The sequence below is a fragment of the Ctenopharyngodon idella genome, chromosome 15, assembly GCF_019924925.1.
Source record: "Ctenopharyngodon idella isolate HZGC_01 chromosome 15, HZGC01, whole genome shotgun sequence".
NCBI lineage: Eukaryota > Metazoa > Chordata > Actinopteri > Cypriniformes > Xenocyprididae > Ctenopharyngodon > Ctenopharyngodon idella.
This window is the reverse complement of record NC_067234.1, coordinates 25194397-25219544: the sequence shown is the minus strand read 5'-3', so window position 1 is coordinate 25219544 and position 25148 is coordinate 25194397. Positions and strand designations below refer to the sequence as shown.

The following is a 25148-nucleotide window of genomic DNA, read 5'->3' as shown; positions in this document are numbered from 1 at the left end:
ATTACATATTACTGTTTTACTGTATTGTTGATCAAATAAATACAACCTTAATGGTGAGTATAAGAAACTTCTTTCACAAACATAAAATAATCTTACAGATCTCAAAGTTTGAAGTATAGTGTATGTACTTTGGTAAATCACATTGTCTGAGTTATCAGGTTGTAGGTTTGTGAATTAAAAGTTACTTTGGATAACAGCATCTTCAAAATGCCCCGTTGCCTTCAGGTAAAATTGAGCACCATTGTATTTTGCATTGAGTTTTACATTTACTCTTATTAGACTGAGTTGAGTTGCATGTATGCCAAAGGAAGTTCAAAGGACATTTGGAAATGAGATTTGGGAAACAAGTGGTTTCCAAATCACACACTGTAAATGTGTAAGAGAGGCACTTCCTTGCCTTCCTCTTTCACTCTTTTTTTAAGGTATGATTAACCTTGAGTTTCTTGCAGCACTGGCTCTAAGCCCATGCTTTCCCTCTCTTTGCTTTTCTCTCTCTTTCTCTCTCTCATAACTCATTCACAACATGTACTGTACGCTCTTCAATCTTCTTTTTCAGGGAAGAAATACTGCTGTGTATCTAGAGAAGAAAAGGCAAACTGTCCAATAGGGTGGTCATTGTTCATGATACAGCTAGTAGATACAGTACATCTTTTTTAATCAGTCATCAGATTTTTATCAGCCATACATGCTCTATAAATGCAGACATGAGGTGAATCCTTGTTAACTGAGGCAAAATGGCCCATTAACCTGAATTCACCCTAATTTATTTGTGTCTGTTAAAATACAGCATTAAAGGGTTAGTTCACCCAAAAATGAAAATTCTGTCATTAATTACTTACCATTGTGTCATTTGACATCCATCTTCGAAACACAAATGAAGATGTTTTTAATTAAATCTGAGAGGTTTCTGTCCCTCCACAGAGATCCAATGCAATTATCACTTTCAAGGTCCAGAAAGGGAATAAAAAATCATTAAAGTACTCCATGTGACTCCAGTGATTTCACCTCAATTTTATGAAGCGACACAAATGCTATGTTTGTGCAAAAAAACATAATTTGCCACTTTATTTACGAAAATATTTTGTGTTCACGTGAGAGCTGACATTGTTGCATGAACATGCTTTGGATAATAGTATTTTTTTTTTTTTTTTGCTCAAACAAAGCACTCGCGTAGCTTCATAAAACTGAGTTTAAACCACTGGAGTCACATGGAGTACTTTAATGATGTCTTTCCTACTTTTCTGGACCTTGAAAGTGATAGTTGGGTTGGATTTCTATGGAGGGACAGAAACCTCTCAGATTTCATTAAAAATATATTCTTTTGTGTCCCGAAGATGAACGAAGGTCTTATGGTTGTGGAACGACACAAGGGTGAGTAATTAATGACAGAATTTTCATTTTTGGGGAATTTGGGGAATTATTCTAACAAGGGATGCACAAAATATTTGTACCATATTGGTTATTGGCAGATATTAGAGATTTTTTGCATTGACACCATAGACCTAGACTCCCTGTGTTCTACCACCGGTCACTTTTGTGACCGGACATAAAACCCAATTTTTCATGGACTTTTCAATATTTTTTTTACATAATTGACATTGATTGTTTAATATCCTTACAAATACCATACAAATTCATATATGTCATCTCTGGGGAAAATTTGGGATTAAACGGGTTAAAGGACACCTATTATGCCTCTTTTCACAAGATGTAATATGTAATATCATTTATTATAGCTTGTCAAATTTGCCCCTATTTGGGTGCGAGCAAAAACACGCCGTTTTTGTGTGTTTCCCTTTAAATGCAAATGAGCTGCTGCTTCTGGCCCGCTTTCCAGTAGAGGGCAGAGCTTTAACAGCTCACGCTTCGGTTGCTCAACAGCAACAAAGCTGGAGAATCTCATGCAGCCAAAATGACGATTGTCAGTAACAGTGTTCAGCCTTACATTGTTTAAACCGGAGTTGGACACTGATGGAGAGACTCAGGAAGAAGTTTCAACTTTTAGAATGCAACTGGACGTTTCTTAATGGTTAGTGGATCAATTTATGTAGTTGCTGTGGAGTAGATTCAACTCATCGCATGTGCTGTCATGTTAATCTTTTGTGCAAAATCTGTATGAATACCCACTATACATAGCATAACTGTTTGCCAAACAGAGCCATATGCACCAGGCTAACGTTTATGATTGCTATCAAATGCTGTGAATGGTCTAATATTTTTTCCAAAATATCGCTCTTTTTTAGCAATCGAGCTTGCCAGGGTCAACTTGTAGGGTATCCAAGCTAATGAGACTCTAAACAGTGTTCTGTGCTCGTCTGTGCAGCCGCGACAGAACAGTTAGCATGCTTTGCTCGAACTTTTGCCATGGCGTTAGAACTGGTACACCGTTTTTACTTGTGAAAAAAAAATGGTCCCTTTCCTACGTCACAAGGACAATGAAATCTGAGCGGCTAGTTTTCTCACATGCTTGCAGAGAAAGACTTACCAAAACAAAGTACTGGGTTGTCCTTTTTCACATTTTCTGGGTTGGTAGATGCACCGGGGACCCGATTACAGCACTTAAACATGGAAAAAGTAAGATTTTCAGAAGTTAATCTTTAAAAAACCCAATTTAATATTGCTGTTAATTGTAAACTTTAGAAAATCTCACTAAAATCTTTTAATGTTGTGAAAATTTTAAACAACTGATTTAATTTCTAGGGTTTGTACCATTTGTAATTTAGACAAAATAATATAGAATTTTAATATTTAAATGGCTGAACATTACAATGAAAACATTAGTTCAATTTTGAATAAAGACATTCATCTAGCATTTTTAAACTTTTTCATTTACTTTCATGCACAAACTCTTTTGTTGCTCTGTGTTACATAAAGGTGTAAATAACAAGAGACAGTTGGGGGTTCGGTGGATCAGGCTATTTCAGCCCATGCTGAGTCATCGCTTTATGAGCTTCTGACTTCACGCCGTGGGGAGCGCCCTTGAAATTGACAGACTGCATTCTGTCTGCCATGACGCTACAGCTGTTAGCTGGGGTCCAATGCACTTAGATAGATGATGTCTGTCATGTTTGAATGTGGGTGCCTGTATGTGTGTGTGTGTGTGTGATGAAATCCTTTTTAATCAATGCTTGTGACCAGTCATAAAATATCTCACCCTTTCTATTCGTTATGAATCACAAAGCCGGTGAGAAAAGTTCAAGTGATACTCATCTGATTACCACATATATTGATGTTCTGCCATGGCCAGCGTTAATCATTATCGAAGCGGATGTAAATACAAGGGTGCGGGAGACAAGTGCATGTCCACAGCGAACATGATTTGTTCTCTCTTCATTTTAAAAAGCTCTCCAGCTGTCTATGAGGAAGTGAATTATTTGTGATAATTTCAAGCCGTAACATCTACTTTCATTAGCAAAATGCATCACTACTGTACCTGAACAAATATACTGTGCTCAGTAAACATCACAGATGAAAAGGGAGGTGTGCTTTGAGTTCAGCATCATGCGTCATGTATTTGAAAGTGTTTTGACGCTGCCAAACATGCTTTATACCAGTTTAAAATCTACTTGATTTGCTTAACGTCAAGTGTTTAAGTACACTAAAAAAGTGGTGTAACCCCACCTGTCTCTTGGTATTTACACCTTTATGTAACACAGCAACAAAAGAATTTGTGCATTAAAAGTAAATGAAAATAGTTAACGTTAAATAAATGTTAATTTACTTTGAAACAATTTTCACATTAATTTCATTGCTAGTAAATTTCACAAATAGCTGCAAAAAAAAACAAGTAACAAACTAAATCAAATGTGACATTAAGTAAAAAGACTGAAATAGTATTTTCTTGTAAAACATGCTCTAAAAATCTGTTTTATTTAAACTTAGAAAAATATTTTTTTAAAGTGTACTTTGAGTGATTCTTTATGTACAAAGAAAGTTTTATCAAAGGGCCCATAGAGTATTTAGATCCGTTTAAAGGTGCAGTAAGCAATTTCTGAGAGACACTGTTGATATCTGAAATCAACCCAAACAAACACACTCCTCCCTTCATTGCTCCGCCCCCAAAATGCACAAACACACAATACAAGAGTGGATGTCTATCATAGCTGAAGCGAAGCAAAATTACGTTTCACAAAAAATTAAGCGAAGATGACGAACAAATGACATGGAATACAAAAAATGAACATACAGTGCATGTGTCTGTACAAGCATCCTTTCGTTGTTAGTCGCCAGCAGCATAGCAGCTCCAGACAAACAATGGCACCCAAAACTGTCTTGTTACTAACATTACAACAACAGCATATCTTTGTTCTGTGAAGCATAACAAAACCAATTGTAACTCACAAATGGAGCAGAAACAACTAAACCTCAGCGTCCATTTTCAGGCCTTCCCGCTTGGGACTCTCCAGCGCTGGAAAGCTTTTCTAATATCGATATCGATATACGTGAATATCGCGATATTATGTTTGCTAAACTGTATTGATTCTCAAAAACACTGTATCGATATTTATTTATTTATTTATTTACATCCAAGATTCGTGGCTTTGTGTTCGGTTTAAACCCAACCGCTAGATGGCAGTGTTATCTCAGAACGTAAACTGACGCGGAGAAGAGAAAGCCAAGGTCCGTGCATTGCTAGCATTAGCAAACCCTGCTCACAAGACGATCAAATTATTCTGGCTCCCGCCGCGGTGTACAGACCTGAAGTGTGGACTCAACTATACTCAACTTGGCTTCAACTATAAATAAACCACTAAGGAGATCGACAAGAGTCATGTTGTTTGCAAAATAGGCCATGTTAAAATCAGCATTGAATCTGAAAGCTCACTTAGAATCCCGACGCCATCCGCACTGCTGAGAGGCGCTTTGATAGAATATGTAGTATGTACTGCAAGCTTTCTTCTCAATAACAAAATAAACACACAAGAAAAATGATAGCGGTGGTAGCAGAAAGAAAGCATCTGATCATAGCGATGTGGATATGTTTGCACCAGCTCTGTTCAGCACTTCAGTGAAGGTACGTTTATTTAATTTGCACTTTATACAATATATTGCTTTAAAGCAAGCAGCTTTACAGTATTAAATATGAAAAAAAAAAAACAGTCATGCAGTCATGGAATTGACTATGACTTTCTGTTGTTAAATACTTTAGAAATTAAAAACGGCTATACTGTGAACCTTTAAAACATACACCTAAAGAATCCTGCAGTCACTTTACTATTTTCCCTTTACTTAGATTGCACAAAAGAGTGATTAGTGATATAAATACAAATGATACCGTCTTGATTAAATGAAAAGAAAGTTTTTGTCAGGTTTTATGCATATGGTGGTGTGTTCTAAAATTAGATCAAACAAGAAATATCACAATATATCGCCTTTCTTACAGTCTATCGCAATATATCGTATCGTAACACCTGTATCGTGATACGTATCGTATCGCCAAATTCTTGGCAATACACAGCCCTATTTTCTAATATTAATGTGGGTCCTAAAGCTCGTCTTATCATATCCCTTCTTTTTCCAGTGATATTCCTCTGACCTTTTGTCTTTTGTAATGTCTCTCAGCCATTTCTCTTTCTACAGTCTTTCTTCAAATCTCCTTCTTCTCCCCCATCATGAGTGGACACGCCCCCTACTGCTGATTGGCTACAAGTGTTGCGGTGCTTGGTCCGATCCACTTTCAACAGTTTCTCAGAAATCACTTACTGCACCTTTAAAAATGTATGAATGTCAGTGCGTCACATTATAAAACATCAAAACAAATGGCACTGATTTTATTTAAGCGATTTCACACAGGCAAGTGAGGTATTGTGCTAAATATCAGATATTAGTGGAAAAAAGTTACAACTTGAGGGGAAATGGCATCATGCATCCACTAAAAATCTCTTTGGGATCAATTGAAGTCATTACATTAATGTTGCTGTACTTCCTGTGCTGGATATAATGAGTTGCTGGTGTGACCTAAAAAGCCACACACAGACACATTTATAAAATATAGAGGGAGGTGAAGTGGGTGGTGGTGGTTAGGGATGGAAAACAGGTAGGAGGAGACGTCAGCTTTCCTTCCCTCTTGTCCCTTACTCTTCCCCCTGGTGGCCTGCCCTAAAAGAGTGGAAGGACAAGTGAAGTCTTCTGTCTGTCACTGACAAAGAAAGAGAAGGACAGAGAGAGAAAGTGGCGTGGTCAGCATGTACAGGAGGAAAAGAAGTGTGTCATTTGGGGGCTTTGGATGGTAGGATACTCTTTGTTTCTCTCTAGCCTCAAACTGTGAAAACTTGCACTTCAGTCAAGTACAGTTCAGCTCAGTGCATTTGAGTTTTTGATAGAATGAGATAGATAAATGCATCTGTTCATTTTTCTTTGCTAATAGAAAGCCCTGCATATAATCACTTGATTTGTAGTAAAAGATGGCAAATTGTACATGGCTATATTTCCTTTTTTATAATACACTTTTAATGTTTTAATTTAGATATTTTTCAAGTTGTTTTGGGGGAGTACATCATCAAGCTAGGTAAAACTGTCCATCTAGTAAAGAATTCTGTTTTAGATTTCTTTATTTTTAATAGATTTTTTAAAAGTGTCACAGTAAACACAGTGAAATGGTAAAAAATGAACAATTTTCAAAATAACCGTTCTATTTTAAAATGTAATTTATTCCTGTGATGATGGCAAAGCTGCAATTTAAGGTGCGTTCAGGGCATGTTGTAATTACCGTAATGATGGGATTTCAACAAAAAGTGTCACGTCCTTGTAGAGATCGGAATTAGAGCTTGTAAGAATGGGAATCAGCGTCACATGATCTTTTATTATAATATGCGGATTTGGTGCTAAAGAAATATTTCTTATTGTTATTAATGTTGAAAAGAGTTTATCATGTATTATGTTATTTATTTATTTTTTAACACTACATAGTCTTCAACTGTATAAATATAATTAATCTGTGTTAAAACTACGAAAGTGATTTTTCTCTTTGTCTTTTGTTGTTTTATTAACATTCATGACACAGAAAGCAGCAGGAATATAGGCTGCTGTCACTTTAAGACTGAATGCGTGGATTCAAAACTCTGTTACACATCCGGTTTTCTTTCTCAATAGTTTAGTTCACCTAAGCAATAAGCAACTGTGTTTACGGGGATACTCAATGGTGCATTTTGACTTTTTTTTTTTTTTTGCATGTGTTCATGCACAAATAGACATGAAAGAGAACGGCTTTCGGTGTTCACGTGCATCTGCGTGGCTCTCTGTGTGTGTGTGTAAGAGCCGCACGTTCAGAATTGAGTTCTATTTCGCGTCTTTGTGCGCTCAAATGTTTAAAATGACAGGACCTAAATCACGTTCAAATGATAAACTTTAATTGTATGATGGTCAAACTTTGCAATTAATCCGAGAATCACATGCGTTTTGAACCGTGGTGCCTGGTCTGTACGGATTAATGATCCCTATACCAGACATCATCCTGCGATGAGACAATTGCAGATCACGATATTGATGCTAAAACGATATTGTGCAGCCCTATTAACAACTTAATTATTATTATTTGTAATATTATTTTGACAGATCAAAGTGCTTTCTGCTTTGGCTTTTCAAACAGGTGCAGTATGAGATATTTACAATGTCTTTGTGTCACGTTCATGTCTTGTTAAATTCAGTTTGACTGTTTAGTTTCTTTGTCATGGTTTATTTACCTTGTCACTAGGTGTGTCACTATTTGCGTACTTATGCACTATTGTATGACATTTTTAAGTATAAATAGTGCAAGTAAGTGTTCACACTGAAAATTACAAAAAGAAAAAGTACACTTTAAATACCCGGATGATGCACTTAATTATCGGAAAAAACGAAGTGTGGAATGTTGGACACTTCATGCACTCAACTGTTGCAGCTTTAATTACGTAGTGGAGGGGGAGGGGCTATTAGTGTCCGTCTGTTGTTAAATGACAAAATAACCTTATAAAGTTCACTCACTACACAGATGAGTACAAAGTGCATAAGAACATAGTATACAAGTGCATAGTGTATAGTGCATCATTTGTGTCGCAACTACTGTTTTACCTTTGTTCTCATTCGTTCATTTGTCACTCTTGTGTTTATTAAAGATTCTCTGTCATTCTGCATCATGCATTGATTATCTAAACGCACCTGTGACACTTTGAGGAATGAACTCTACTAAATGCAGAATCTAAGGGAATAATCTGTATGCATGGAGATGAATAGTTCACAGAAATTGTCTTTGAGTGGAAGGAAAAAAAATGAGAACAGCAGAGGGAAAGAATAAATAATAATAATAATAATATGTTTTATTTATATAGCACCTTATGTTATGAACGCCTCAAAACATTAAGGTTGAACCACTGCACTGTAGTCACATGGACTATTTTAAAGGGTTAGTTCACCCAAAAATGAATATAATGTCATTTATTACTCACCCTCATGCTGTTCCACACCCGTAAGACCTGCGTTCATCTTCGTAACACAAATTAAGATATTTTTGTTGAAATCCGATGACTCAGTGAGGCCAGCAATGACATTTCCTCTCTCAAGATCCATTAATGTACTAAAAACATATTTAAATCAGTTCATGTGAGTACAGTGGTTCAATATTAATATTATAAAGCGACGAGAATATTTTTGGTGCGCCAAAAAAACCAAAATAACGACTTATATAGTGATGGCCGATTTCAAAACACTGCTTCCTGAAGCTTTGGAGCGTTATGAATCTTTTGTGTCGAATCATGATTCGGATCGCGTGTCAAACCGCCAAACTGCTGAAATCATGTGACTTTGGCATTCTGAACCGCTGATTCGACACAAAAGATTCATAACGCTTCGAAGCTTCATGAAGCAGTGTTTTGAAAAGTCGTTATTTAGTTTAAATATTCTCGTCACTTTATAATATTAACATTGAACCACTGTACTCACATGAACTGATTTAAATATGTTTTTAGTACATTAATGGATCTTGAGAGAGGAAATGTCATTGCTGGCTATGCAGGCCTCACCGAGCCATCGGATTTCAACAAAAATATCTTAATTTGTGTTCCGAAGATTAACGAAGGTCTTACGGGTGTGGAACGACATGAGGGTGAGTAATAAATGACATTATTTTCATTTTTGGGTGAACTAACCCTTTAACAATGTCTTTACTACCTTCCTGGGCCTTAAAATTGGTTATGACGTTGCTGTGTATAGGGAGATCAGAAAGCTCTCAGATTTCATAAAAAATATCTTAATTTGTGTTCCGAAGATGAACGAAGGTCTTGCGGGTTTAGAACGACATGAGGGTGGGTAATTAATGACAGAATTTTAAATTTTGGGTGAACTAACCATTTAAGTTAAAGCAAAGAAGCTGATATCAACCTTTTTAGTGCCACCTTTTCATACATTAATGCAGTTGCAGTGCATAATGAGTATGCCAGCTGTTGCAGTTTTAATGGTGGTCCACCTCTGTGCTTTGTAGTGGGCCAGTGTTGATGCTCTGATAGTGATGCAGAGTGACAAAGCTTGTCGTATCTGACAATGCACACTGATTAGATGACTGCGTCACAACTGGGGCCGTGACGATACCAGCTTTCATATCTCACACCTTTGCTTACATGAGCGTCACTGGCTGCTCTGAGTAATGCTCTCAGTAGCTCTAAGTAATATGAGTTTCATTGTAGAGAGCATGTTTCAGTGAGACAGATAATCAAAATACAATCAAATCAAAAAATCTGACTTGCAAAACTGGTTTCTTTTTGCTTTCTGCTGTGAAGGTTGCTGAAATATACACATTTATCTACATCGCTTCAATTTTGAGTTGATTGAAGGCACAGTGGACAAGCTAATTTAAGGCACAATGGACTTGTTTCTTAGAGAAAATTAATAAGTCAACTCCTCTTTTGTATTCTTATGTATCCAGCTGTGTGTGCTGCAGGTAAAGGTCAATGATTGACGGTTGACCCTCTGAATGGAATAGAACATCTCGCTTTCGTCATCGGGCTGTAAATGTTCACATGTTGAAAATGGACAAAATGTTTGAAATGTCCTTAATTCTTGCAAACGGTTCTCTGAAACTCGTGTTGTAGGGATATGATATGTAAATCTGGAATGTTTTTTTGAATGTGAAACAGAAATATAAACTCTTTCTCCATGGTGCCAGCAAATTACCAGCATGTGTTTGGCTCATCACTCATTTAGCTGAAATGATAAACCTCATGCTGTTCTTCACATCAGGCTTAATGGCAGCAATTAGGGCCTCAGCAGAATTACACAAAAAACTCAAGAAATTAGAACAGAGAAACAAATTAAACAGGAGTAAATACTCATCCAAGGTCGTAGGCAGACCATTTCATCTGATCTGCTGCTTCGTCATGCACAATACATAGTTCAGACCCAGAAAAAGTAGATTTTAATTAATTTTAATTTATATATATATATATATATATATACACACACACATACAGTTGCAATCAAAATTATTCAAACTCCTTAACCTGCAAGACATTTTGCTGCTGAGAACAAAATTTTATGAAAACAATTCATCAAAGGCATCAGTAAACTATTATACAAAGTTTATTAATACACATTTGAGTGATTCCGAGAATCTAAAGTAAATGAAAAAATCAAACTGGCTCTAAACATACGTGTACAAAATTATTCAACCCCCAAAAGTCACATTTTGTGCAGAATCTTTTATTCTTTATAACCTCCAATAAACTCTGCCTGTAAGTGCTTAGAAGCTTCTGTCACCACTCTACTGCAGTCTTGGCCCATCCCTCGCTTTAAAAGCTTCTAGATCACTGATAGTCTTTGGTTTCCATGTTACCACTGCTTTCTACAAATTCCACCAAATATTTTCAATGAGATTTCAATCTGAAGACTGTACAGGCCACTCAAGAACATTCACGACTGATCCCTGAACCAAGCTTTAGTAGATTTGGATGTATACTTTGGGACGACTGTCCTGCAGGAAAGTCCAATTGATCATCAAGCTTCAGTCTCTGCACCGAAGGCATCACCATCTTTGCCAAAATGGCTTGATACTTCAAAGAATTCATGATGTCCTTCATACAGTCAAGATTTCTACTTCTGCAACAGCAAAGAACCCCAAAACAAGACTGGACCACCTCCATGTTTGACAATGGAGATGGTGTTCTTCTGCTCATAAGCTTTGCGGCTTTGCCGAATGCCACTCTTGACTAAGACGAACATAAAAGGCTGATTTGAATATGCTTAAATTAATTTGGATAATTTATTTTATTTATTTTATTTGAATTAATAGGGATGTGACCAAACTGGAACTTTTCGGAACCATGGATCAGCGGTACGTCTGGTGCGAAAAAGGCAAAGCTTACGAGCAGAAGAACACCATCTCCATTGTCAAACATGGAGGTGGTCCAGTCTTGTTTTGGGGTTCTTTGCTGTTGCAGGAAGTAGAAATCTTGACTGTATGAAGGACATCATGAATTCTTTGAAGTATCAAGCCATTTTGGCAAAGATGGTGATGCCTTCGGTGCAGAGACTGAAGCTTGATGATCAATGGACTTTCCTGCAGGACAGTCATCCCAAAGTATACGTCCAAATCTACCTAAGCTTGGTTCAGAGATCAGTCGTGAATGTTCTTGAGTGGCCTGTACAGTCTTCAGATTGAAATCTCATTGAAAATATTTGGTGGAATTTGTAGAAACCAAAGACTATCAGTGATCTAGAAGCTTTTAAAGCGAGGGATGGGCCAAGACTGCAGTAGAGTGGTGACAGAAGCTTCTAAGCACTTACAGGCAGAGTTTATTGGAGGTTATAAAGAATAAAAGATTCTGCACAAAATGTGACACTTGGGGATTGAATAATTTTGTACTCGTATGTTTAGAGCCAGTTTGATTTTTTTTTCTTTCTTTTTTCATCAACTTTAGATTCTCGGAATCACTCAAATGTGTATTATACTTTGTATAATAGTTTACTTATGCCTTTGGTGAATTGTTTTCATAAAATTTTGTTCTCAGCAGCAAAATGGGTTCAGGGGGTTGAATAATTTTGATTTCATCTTCCACCTAGCACAACAGCAACAGCTTGTTTAGATCATATTTGCTAAATCATTTTGAACTTTCTTTCTCATATTCTTTCTTTCTCATTCTTTCTCATATGACTGACTTTCTTTATTGAAACACAAAACCAGTTTAGATGAATGTTTATCCTGCTGCAGCAAAGGGCAAGATATTTAGTAAATAATGACTTAAATTTCAGTAAATTTCTCACACAAAGCTGTCATCTGACTTCAAAAGTCTGGAGATATATAGAACAAGTCAAATGACATGTACTTGAATAAAAAGGGATGACAGAATTAGGGCCAAATTATCATAAATAATTTTTGTGACTTTTTTCAGTATTAGAATTTTGTGTTGGACAGCTGTATGACAATTTAGTTATTGACAGCATTTATGGCTTATTAATTAATTATATAATAAGAGGATTCCCATTTATCAGGAATATACATATATATATTTTCAGGTTAAAAAGCAGGTGTATCTTATTGTCTCAAAGATGATTTTCATCTTTTATTTTTTTAATTAAGTATTTTTTCTCTCCTTTTCTCTCTCAGGATTGACAAGTCCGGCATTGCCGCCCTGAGAACCCGGTGAGTCTCTCTCTCTCTTTGTGTGTGTGTGTGTGTGTGTGTGTGTGTGTGTGTCGAATGAACTTGATCTATCTAAATCTCCGTCTTAATGACACACTTGAATATTCAGTCAATACATCTGCCATTGATCCAGCAATCATTTCACTCCCTGTGCCCATGCTAATCCGACTTTGTGTGAAGTCTTTGGTGCAAGATCTTCACACATACCTGTTCTGTATGACCGTCTCAACCTTCGAGTGTCTATCAGCCTGTCTGGTGGGGAGGGACGGGGATAAAAGAGAGGCGAGCGGAGGAGTGGAGGCAATAATCGTGAGCTCGGTATAGACAGAAACGGACCGACATCAAAGCCCCCCGCTGTGGATTAACACAGGTGGCCTTTGTGTGTGCATGTGTGTGTGAGAAGGACAGCATGCTCAGTTTTTTCAGTACACTATATACCTTCAGATTTTGTCATGTCACATTTCTTTTTGTGTCTCAGTGTGTGTTTCTGTCACGAATAACAATTCCTGTTGTCGCTGCTTACTATTTATATTGGTCTCCATGGAAATGTATTAACAATGCAAGGAAGGACCATCAAAAAAAGGTGTGTGTGTATTAGAACAGGTCAGTGTGTCTGGGCTGGTTGTCTATGTAGGGCTGTGCTTTGCCAGGCAGAGTCTAACCAATGATTTCCCCCCATCGCATCTGCAACTACAAAGTGAATGGTCGGCTCTCTCTAACTGAAGGACAGGGCCACATTAGAGGAACAGCATAATCAGGCCCTGTGTGTCTGCCTGTTTATGCAGGTGCTTTTGTTTATGTAATAAAGCTTAGTGTTATGTGAATATGCTTTAGAAATGGAAGGACAGAGAGGGAGAGACTGAAATAGAGAGACTGAGAGGAGAGAGCAGTATATTTTGAGTGCAGCTCTGAATGTGTAAGATGCCTCGCAAAATCTGGTGAGTTTTTCCTGTTTTTGCTTCTGGCTTTCCTCAAGTTTTGAGTATTTTTTTTAATGTTGCGTTTGCATATTTGTTTAGCACTTGTGCCATTCTCAGCGTTGGTGATAAATGTTTCTTGAGCAGCAAATCAGCATATAAAAATGATTTCTGAAGGATCATGTGACACTGAAGACTGGAGTAATTATGCTGAAAATTCAGCTTTTCCATCGCAGGAATAAATTACATTTTAAAATATATTAAAATAGAAAACAGTTATTTAAAATTGTAATAATATTTCACAATATAACTGTTTTTACTGTATTTTTGATCAAAATGCATTTTTTAAAAAACATTTTACTGATTCCAAACTATTGAACGGTATTGTACTCTGTATACAAATTCTATAATAATTATTTTAATGAATATAAATGCTTTATATTTATATTATAAGAACATTATAATATGTGATTCTGGACCACAAAACCAGTCATAAGTCACATGGGTATATTTGTAGCAATAGCCAACGATACACTGTATGGGTCAAAATTATCGATTTTTCTTTTATGCCAAAAATCATTAGGATATTAAGTAAAGATCATGTTTTCATGAAGATATTTTGTAAATATCTTACCGTAAATATATTACAAATGTATTTTTGTGAGTGGATATGTGTTGCTAAGGACTTTCTCAATATTTAGATTTTTTTTGCACCCTCAGATTCCAGATTTCAGATCAATTTCAAAAAATTGACCCTTATGACTGGTTTTGTGGTCCATGGTCACATATAGTAAATTATATAAAAGATTTAAATGAGAATATCCATTTCTGCTTTAAGAAAGATCACAGAGGAAAATTGTTAATAGGTTACATTTGGGAGACCTAATGGGGATCTCAGTTAGGTCTCATTTAAGTGTCAGTTTTGTTTCAGATGTTTCTCCTAAAACTCCTCAGAAATAACATAGGGTGTTGATACAGTAAGAGCTAAAAAATGAATGTGGATTGCATAGGATAGATAATTTCATCTTGGAAGAATTTAATGAGTTCATATTGAGATTTGAGATTTGATTTGAGATCTTTGACTTTTTTGACAGATTATCTTGCAAGTAATCCAAGTACAGCATCTGATAACTCTAGAGGAGACTCTTGAGAAACATCTCAATTTAAGTAATAGTCTCCAATCAATCTCTATTTAATCTTCTACCTAGGAGATTTTAACAATTTAACAAACAAACAAAAGATATTGAAGGGTTCTCAATTGTTTTTTCTTAGCTGTGGGATAGTATATTTCCATTTTCTATTTCTTTGTTTCTTTCTTTCTTAAAAATGCTTTAAAAAAGGTGTTTAAACCATAAATGCCCAGTTTAACAGGGAATTAAGTTGTATTAGATTGCTATCTTGATACAGGACTGGAGGTAAAACATCGGACACCTAAATGAGACCGTGCCTGAAAAGCTGTTTTATCCGTCACAATTGATCACATCCCCAGTATGTGATTTAATTATCTCCCCCATAATGATCTAATATTGGACCCAACAGCCTGTTCTACAGGGGTGCTGCGAATGGCTGACAGCGGTGACATTAAATGACTCTGAAAGACTGTTGTCCTTTATCTATAAACTAATTTGGTCCTGGGTCAGCAATCTGTCCCTGAAACCTTCTGCTGTGTGAGACTATAGACTTGAAATGGGCTGTTTAGACTGAAAAGACCACCGAGAGCGCTCAGACTGAGTCATTACTGTGCATGTATCAAGGGAGTATTGGGCTGAACTGCTGTTTTGGCTGATCTGAGAGCGGTATGACTGCTCAATGCAGTGTCTTCTGGGATGGCGCTGTGTCTCCAGCCACATCTGCAGCTGTCTCAATTATGCCTGTAGTCCTACAGGAGGCAATTATAGGCATAAACCTACAATTACCCATTACACTGAACAGAGACAGAGAGCAACAACACACAACTCCAGACGGTATGGAGATGAGTTTGCTCTCTTACGAAAATGTTAAATGTCAAGGAGCATAAATTTATCTCTGCTCTGACCTTCTGCAGGTATTTTTCTTTGCACATTTAATGTAACATATTAATTAATTAATCCATCAGTCATTCATTCACGGATATGTACACAAATCTCACTTGGTTCCCCCAAAACTCTGTAAAGTTTCTATACACTAAATCTGTTTATTCACTAAAATATCCTGCTTTGTGCCTAGGGGCCAAGTTAGACCTTTTTTGTAAGGATTTATGAGAACAATTTGCATACACTTGCATAATATATTTATAATAGGTTTAAGTGAGCTCTCACACTTGTTTGGCACTAGAGGGCAGCAGAGATGAATGTATAACGCATAGACAATCAGTTTTTTTTAGTAATTGTCCTCCAGAGGGCAGTGTTGTTGAATGTTTCTGTTTCTTTCAAGATGACATTGTTATATTTATTCATACACTCCCCCCACCCCCCAAAAGCTACTTGCAGTTTTCAAGGTCTGCATTTTATCATTATGTGTGTTCCCTGGGAATTGAACCCATGCCGTGACCTCAACATTGCTAGCACTGTGCACTACCTGTTAATGTACGAATTAATAATAATAGTAAAAATGATAATAATGTAATATTTAATATGATTGTATTTATTATTACTATTATTACATGATACATTAATTAATAATATAATGTTAAATATAATAATAATTATACTACTAGTATTAATTATAATAACATTTAAGTCTAAAAAAAATCAATGTTATTACTTTTATTATCATATAAACTTACAAAGTAAATTACTGCAGTTTAAATTGCTGTTTGCAAATCTTTCCGGTTCAATAATAATAATAATAATAATAATGTAATATTCAATGTGGTTTTATTTATTATTACTATTACTATTAGTATTATGTAATATTTTAATTAATAATATAATAATAATTATAGTAATATGATTAATAATAATTATAATAATAATATTAAAATAAAATTAATAATATAATTTTTATTGTCATATAAACTCACAAAGTAAATTACCGCTGTTTGAATTGCTGTTTGCAACTCTTTCCAGTTCAATAATAATAATAATGTAATATTTAATGTGGTTTTATTTATTATTACTATTAGTATTATGTAATATTTTAATTAATAATATAATATTAAATGTAATAATAATTATACTACTATATGATTATTAATAATAATATTTAAATTGAAAAAAAAAATAATTATATAATATTTTTTATTGTCATATAAACTTACAAAGTAAATTACTGCTATTTGAATTCTTTTTTGCAACTCTTTTCGGTTCAGTAATTATAATATTAACAATAATAATAATAATAATAACAATGTAATATTTAATATGATTTTATTTATTTATTATTATTAATTATATTAATTAATATATTATTTTATATAATAATTATACTACTATTATTGATGATAATAATAACAATAATAATACTAATAATATTTACATTCAAATAGACTAAAATTAAAATTATTATTGCTTTTATTTTCATAAACTTACACATCAAATTACTACTGTTTGAGTTCCTTTTTGCAACTCTTTTGGGTTCAGTAATTATTATAATAATAATAATAATAATAATAATAATAATGTAATATTTAATATGATTTGATTTATTACTATTATTACTATTATTTTTATATAATTACTTTTATAAATTAATAATATATTATTAAATATATTAATTATACTACTATTATTGATGATAATAATAATATTTACATTCAAATAGGCTAGAATTAATATTATTACTTTTATTTTCATAAAAACGTACAAATTAAATTACTGCTGTTTGAATTGCTGTTTGCAACTCTATTCGATTCAGTAGTAGTAATAATAATAATAATAATAATAATAATGTAATTTAAATTTACAAAGCGAATTACTGTGGTTTGACTTGCTGTTTGCAACCCATTTTAGTTCATAATGTGAATTTTTGAGTGAAACGGTATAACCAATGAGAAAAAAATGTAGGACAAGATTTGATTTTAGCCACTAGGATTTGATGAGATCATGAAAAGTGGGTGTTATACAGTATACCAGAATGGAGCCAAACCTATAGGAGTTTACAACAGTGTCTAAAGAGCTAATTGGCTATTAGTTAACATTATATAGTTGCTGCAGCCGTGTGTGACATCAGCGGAAAAGGAAAGTTGTTTTAGATCAAGTTATTATTTTGATATTTTTAATGGATAAATTGTTCACATTAAGACTAAGAATGTGCATTAAGAGATCTTATATTGAATTTGAAATTCATAAAATGAAACGAAACTCATTTAACAGGTGTTTGCTGTGAAGGCTTCAAGTAGAAGTTGAAGTTAGGCTGCAGCTGACGCATTCAAAATTTGCATAATTTAACATAATAGTATCATCTCAATGTCTTTATTTTTTAATGAATGACTTAATGAAAGAGGGTCGCATCATTTGTGGGTGGTGAAGAATAGGTCTCAGCATGTTGACAATGTGAGACGGTCTCTCGTGAGTTACGGTCATGACAATGGAGTAGCAATACATCAGAGACAGTAGAACATTCCAGGCTACGACAGGGCTTGTTGCCATGAGAAAAACAAACATAATGAAAGCTACATTGTTCATCATTAGCTTTGAAAACATCTGCTGCTGATTGACAGCCCTGAAGTCGGACTGTGGAATATTTTGGCTATTCCCTGTTCAGCTGTTTTGGATGACAGTGGCATTTGGCATTGCTTCGGCCGAGACAGCTTGTGTTATTGTTATTAGACCCACAGCCACAGATGCTTGATGATTATCACCAACTGTAGAATTATTATTTCTCTTCACCTCCTACTTTTCCATCTCTCGCTTTCTCTCGTTCACACAAACACACGCCGAGTGCCAAAATCTGTCCGAGAAGGAGTGCAGTGTTGTGGACTTGTGTACGACGATGACTCCTCCACAAATCTGTCTTCAGAAGCAGCTGCCCTCCTCTCCTGACAAATATTTACTACTCTGCCCCCATTGCAACGTTTTGACGGCTCTGATAAGGGCACCATCTGGCAGCTTGATTTTAATGGGGCTTTTAAGGGCCATAAAGAAGCCTAGAGCCCACTGGGAGGATAGCTTATGGTTCTCTCCTGTCCGAATAGGAGGGGTAACAGAGACCTCCGGAGATCTTAAAGGAGCGTTTAGATTTAGTCCTTTTATGTTTTTTTTTGTTGTTGTTGCCTTGATTGATTTCACATAAGGGCCGAACGTCCTTGAGATGTGGGGGGGTTACGGTGATATTGGATGAATAAATCCCACATAACCCTTCTGGGATATGACACTCACCGGGTGAACTGTCAGTCAGCTTTTGTTTTGAATTCATCTCGTAGCCCCAAGTATATCGTGACGTCCTGTTATCCGCGTATCCGTCGAAAACCCGCTGACATTCCAAAGCCTGAAGACTTACTGCATATACAGTGTGTAGAAAATTAAAAACCACCTCAGTGACATGAAAGATAAGCATGTCAAGGACTCCTTTTATTGATTGAAGTGGTGTCAGGCAGCTTGGGAAAATGAATTTTGATGAGCGTGTGCTGGGCAGTGGCGCCACAGGATGAGTTTCTGAAAGGGACACGGAGAAGGGAACGTGGAGGATGGTGTAGTAAGGTTGTTTTTGCTTCATTTGTCTTTGCTTTGGATTCACACTTAAGCCCCCAAGGTGTAGGCTGTAGTCATGTGACCAACCAAGGAGGTCTATGATAGCTGGAGAGAGTTAGCTATCTTAATATCTTCGTCTTATAGTCGCATTTAGCTGATTACAGCTGGCCATACATTTTCATTTTGCAAAGATTTAAGTTGAGATTTGCTTTAGTATATATTGTAATTTGCCCTACATGAGTATACTGTACACAGTAAAAAAATCATTGTGATTTTAACAGTAAAAGACTGTAAAAATGTTATGGTAAAAAACTGTTAATTGTTTAACACACTCAAAGAAAATGAATTGTTGGATTTACTTAAAAAAGAAGTGTCAAGTGGTTCCACGCAACTATATTGAGTAATTAGTACAAATAACAATTTAGTTGTATGAACAAAAGAAGTTCAAGTAAAGCTGACAAATTTCTTTGAGTAAATACAAATCATTTGAATGTCACTGTTACATAATATTTATATATGCAGTTTACTTAATAATATGTTTATTACGTAAGGTGAACACATTTATTGACTTAATTTACCTTATTAAATGAACTATTTGCTCAAAAAACAACTCATTGAATAAACTCAATTGAATTGAGAGCAGGAATTCTATCCTAAACATGCGTATATGAGGCTCACAGCCTAAACACAGGCGACACTCTTCTGCATAATGGTAACCACAAAATTCAAAAACATTACAGAAACTACTCTAAATGTCCAACATAACTGAACATTAAACACTAACATAAACTAACAACATCTTTCCCTTTACTGAAAAACACATAAAATAACACTTTAATCCCTAAATTTACTCTCCTAATGCAGTCCCTTGCAAAGCATGCTGGGAACTACGGATCCACTGCCCAGTTAGTTATGTCAACATTAATTTGTGCGTTTCACTCAGCAATGTTAAGTTGACTGAACAAACCCTTACTAAGAAAAGCTGACAATACTCATTTTTAGTAGAAACAACTCAGTTAAATTACGTTCATGTAGTTACATGAGTTTTTTAAGTAATGTGAACAAGCGTGGTTTGAGTGAAACTAACAACAGTGAAAGTTCATTTTTTTTGAGTGAAAAATTTCCGTACTATATACAGCAAATAACTGTAATAGATCTAACCTTACCTTTAATGTAATTTTACATCAAAATACTGTTCATTTTAAAGTTTTTGGACGTGAAAAAGAACAAATCACTGTATAATTTACAGTGAAAAACTATAAATTGACATTCCCAGAATTCCCTTTTTTCTAATCAGTTATGTACATTAGGGTTTTATGTTACATCTGTTGTTGTTAAGTTAATGTTTATTGCATTTTTTAATGTCATGTGTGTTACTATGATAGTGTTTAGTGTTTGTGTGAATGACACTGTGTGCACCTTCTATATATTAGTATTTACCTTTTCAGCTTGTGGAAAAGCTGCTTGTGATGAATTGATTGATCATGTGACTTTCTCATCACCACCTGTTTGTGGTGGTTGTCAGTGTATTACAAAGGTACAAAACAGATATTAGTACTTCAATAGGTTGGTAAATTAACATTATATCACCAAAATATATTCAGACACCTTGAACATTTCATTCATTATTACAGTTTATTCACTATAGTTTAAAAAAATGGTAATAAAATATAACAAGATCTCAGAGTTAAACTGTGTCAGAAAAAATTAATCTTAATTATGTCAGATAACATGGTCACGTCAAAGTGTCTGAATAAGTTTTAGTTCAAATTTTTATCAATTTTACTGGTAGTCCATTATATGAAGAATTTTTGGGTATATGTCACAGTTTACTTTATTTTGCTATCCTCACTTACATAAATGAACTATAGTGTCCTGCACCCACTAGTAAAAATATATCAAAAAAGTCTGAATAATTTTTGGTTTGACTGTGTGTGTGTATATATATATATATATATATATATATATATATATATATATATATATATATATACTCCTTGAGACCACCAGCTTTCTGCTCATGAAACAAAGGGCATGTTCTGAGAACTGCTGTCTCACTTCCACGGCAGGTTTGATGCCCTTCACTGTCTTATCTTCATCTAGGAGCCCCTAGGGATTATTCTGCATTGGAGAATGCAGGGAATCCATTGATTTCTCTAGGAATATATGGCCTGTAATCATTCGTGCAGGTATAATAATAATGTTAAAACTTTAATAGTGATATCCTGAATATACAAAAAGTGACAGAAAATTAATAAGTTATATATAATTTATATATAGACTGGTATTTGTTGGGGCCCCCCGATTCCCTGGGGCCCTAAGCGGCTACTTACCTCGCTCATTGGTTAAGTTCACCCCTGCTGACAAATGAACAACAACAAAAAAAACTATAATATTGAAAGATAAACGATACAATAACTGTTATATTGTGCATTTCTTCTTGAAACACATTTATGCATTTCTGTTGGAGCTTTACCTATTCTACATGATACCATTTTTTCATAACCGATCCAATTCTGATATTTCAAATTCTGCGTATCGACCGATACCGATCCGATACCAGTGCTGTATTTCCTTGATCATTGTAGAATATCTATACCTGATGAACTGATTTTTGTGTTAAACATAATCCACACAGTGCACAGTAATTTTTAAAAATCTAAACATTTATGAAACAATTTAGTGGGGGGGAAAAAAAATGAACATAAGTAAAGTGCTAAATTTTAATAAAAAACAAATAGCAAATTATTATTTGTATTCTTATCAAATACATTCATGAAATACTATTTATATTAGATTTATATTTATATACATCTAACACATTTATAAGATTTATATATAAATATAAATCTAATATAAATTTAGATGTAACCTATATGTAAATGTAAAAAAATTATATTTAAGAAAATAAATAATACAAAATTAAAAGACGTTCATTTTATATGTTTTTAATGGGGCAGCAATATGATAGATATGACAGAACAAGATAGGCTTTTAATAATCTTTTAGTGAGCAAAACTATAATAATATTAAAGGCTCCAATACAGAGCTGCAAAAACCACTTAAGCTTATATGCATCCTGGTGTAGAATAACATGTTTACAGCAACATGAGTCGAAACGCTTTGAAAAAGTTCAGGGCACGAAGAGAAGAGATGTTGTGCGCACAAATATATTATATCCATTTAACAGTTTGAGCATTTTTTTTCTTCACTGTTTTAAATTCCAGTCACAGTGCCAATTCATAGTCGTCTCTATGCCAGCGTTGTGATCTAACAGACGCCCGGTAGCGAGTACCACATCATTAAAAACAGCAATAAACTCCAGCTAGATAAAGTAATTTTATGCAAAACCTTTATCTACAGATCAAGTATAATAATGGGAATATTGAATCATCTCGGAGAGAGTTTTACCGTGCTGACTGTGGTAACCGAACGTTGACACGCTGTTTGAATGCTGAATGGTGACTTTATCTCTGCAGCCGAAAACACACAAAACACTGGTTTATAAATGAATTATTAAAATGTTCAGAAGTCTCCTTCTGTTTTTTTTCATGTCACATTCATAATCATTACATTTGCTGGTGCGCTGCTGCAAGCTTTATGCTTGCGTTTGAGCACTGATTAGGCTATGTATTATATATAGGCGATTAAAGGCTCATTATTTTGATTTATTTGGTTTATTAAAGGATTAGTTCACTTTAAAATGAAAATTACCACATGATTTACTCACCCTCAAGCCATTGGTGTATATGACTTTCTTCTTTCAGACGAATACAATCAGAGTTATATTAATAATCACCCAGATGCTCCCAAGCTTTACAATGGCAGTGCACGGAAACCACCTCTTTGAAGCTCAAAAAAGTGCATCCATCAATCATAAACGTACTCCACACGGCTCCGGGGGGTTAAAGTGTTAGTTCACCTAAAAATTAAAATAATGTAATTTATTACTCACCCTCATGTCGTTCTACAAAAATAACGACTTTTCAACAAAATCTAGTGATGGCCGATTTCAAAACACTGCTTTGAATCTTTTGTTTCGAATGAGTGATTTGGAGCGCCAAAGTCACGTGATTTCAGCAGTTTGACACGCGATCTGAATCACTGATTCAAAACAAAAGATTCATAAAGCTCAGAAGCATTGTTTTGAAATCAGCCCATCACTAGATATTGTTGAAAAGTCGTTATTTTGTTTTTTTTGGCACACAAAAAGTATTTTGTCGCTTTATTATATTAAGGTAGAACCACTGTAGTCACATGAACTGTTTTAAATATGTTTTGAGTACCTTTCTGAATCTTGAAGTTCGGTGGCATTCCTGGCAATAGAGGCCTCACTGAGCCATCGGATTTCATCAAAAATATCTTTATTTGTGTTCTGAAGATGAACGAAGGTCTTACGGGTGTAGAACGACATTTTTTTTTTTTTTCATTTTTGGGTGAACTAACCCTTTAATAAAGGCCTTTTGAAGCAAAGCGAAGCAATGTGTTTGTGTAAGAAAAATATCCATATTTAGCACGTTATAAAGTAAAATAACTAGCTTCTGCCAGGCCGCCAACTGTGAGTACATACAGTATATCGCACTTGGGTTGGTCCCGTCTGACCGATACCCATTCTGGCAAAAATTGGAGCTGATACTGTCACTGAATATTAGGATCAGAAGCACAGTCAAGGTGCCATCAACAGGTTTGAGAAGGCAAGACCAGTTTGCATAAAGGCTAAAACGTGCCTCCTTTCAATGAGACACAAGCCGCACAGGATATGTCCAAAATTTCTATCATATTTGCTAAATTGACTCTGACCTCTGTTGTCCTCTTCTTCCTTTTCTCTTTGTTCCTGATTTCTCAATCTCTCTCACTCTGTCTTTTTACAAAAGATATGCATGAAAAGAAGACCTGCAGCTGGATTCAGCATGCCTCCTATCTGCACTCATAAATGATGAGAGAAATCTATTAAAACTAAGGCCTGTGACTGCTTACTGTCTGTGTCACAGATCAGAGAAAGAGAAAATCAGTTGGCTTGCTTGTTTGTAGCTATTATTGCCATTTCACCTATTACTTTTCAACATAGGAACCTCACAACTGTGGTATTGGTATATTGCACTGTATATCATATCGACCACTCGGTATTTACTCATGTCCGATCAGTCTATCCTGTTGTTCTTCCTCTCTTCCAGCGAGCATCCGCCCTTCTCTGAGGGGAATCAGGGCAGGGGCTAAACAATTGTCAGACTAAGCTTTGTCAACCCTTTCCACAAACAGAAGGATGGGACCAAATTGATTTATGACTCAAATTAAATAAATGACATTTGCAGCAGAAGAGGAAGAAAGGGTTTGGGAGGAGGAGGAGGAGGAGAGGGGGAGATCAGTCTGGGTCTGGTTGACTGGACGCATCACAGCGGAGCAAAAAAAAGAAGAAGAACATTCTGTCTGGCCAAGAGAAAAACAGACAGGAAAAGAGAGGGGAAAAGTATTGGACAGAGATTAGATGCAGAAGTCTCTTTAATGCTCAGGCAAATCTGTGCATTCGCTGAAAGAATCTTATTTTGATTGAGCCGCCGTGGAACAATGGTGCACTCCGTGTCTCTTGAGCCAAATTAATTGGAGATGATAACCTGCTTTTCCAGCACGGAAGGGCAGCTAAGCAATTAGTAGCTGCATAAAGATGAGAAAACGTCAGTCGTAGCACATTTCAGAGACCATCTTTTATATCTGCTTCCCAAATTTTTATTAATGAATTCACAGCACATTGATTTCAGTGTGCTATTTGCCTTTGAAAAACATTATTGAAAATCATTCAACAATAAAAATCGTTAAATCAAATGGGTTTAGTCTTTCCAAATGTAATAACGTGTCCTCTGAAATGTCTCCAGTGATGTCACTAATAACCGATAATATTAACTATAGTGATGTACTGATAAATATATATATATATAATTTTTTTTTATAAATATGAATGGTAATTAGGTGAAGAAAACAGTGAAATGCACAAATATAAAAATCAATATTTTTAACCCT

The 25148-nt window shown here is 35.1% G+C and overlaps 1 protein-coding gene across 3 annotated transcripts in view; it reads left to right on the top strand.

The window, feature by feature from the left end:
- rap1gap2a (RAP1 GTPase activating protein 2a) overlaps nucleotides 1-25148 on the top strand; it is a 92678-nt gene that overhangs the window by 5587 nt on the left and 61943 nt on the right. Inside the window, exons 1-2 of one of the 3 annotated variants that reach the window (XM_051861287.1) lie at nucleotides 6147-6229; nucleotides 12572-12607. In XM_051861287.1, the coding sequence (XP_051717247.1) occupies nucleotides 6186-6229; nucleotides 12572-12607 (80 nt within the window). In that variant the 5' untranslated portion in view covers nucleotides 6147-6185. Of the gene's footprint in view, nucleotides 1-6146; nucleotides 6230-12571; nucleotides 12608-25148 lie in introns of those variants that run through there. The other 2 variants (XM_051861289.1, XM_051861288.1) reach the window with 2 other exon arrangements.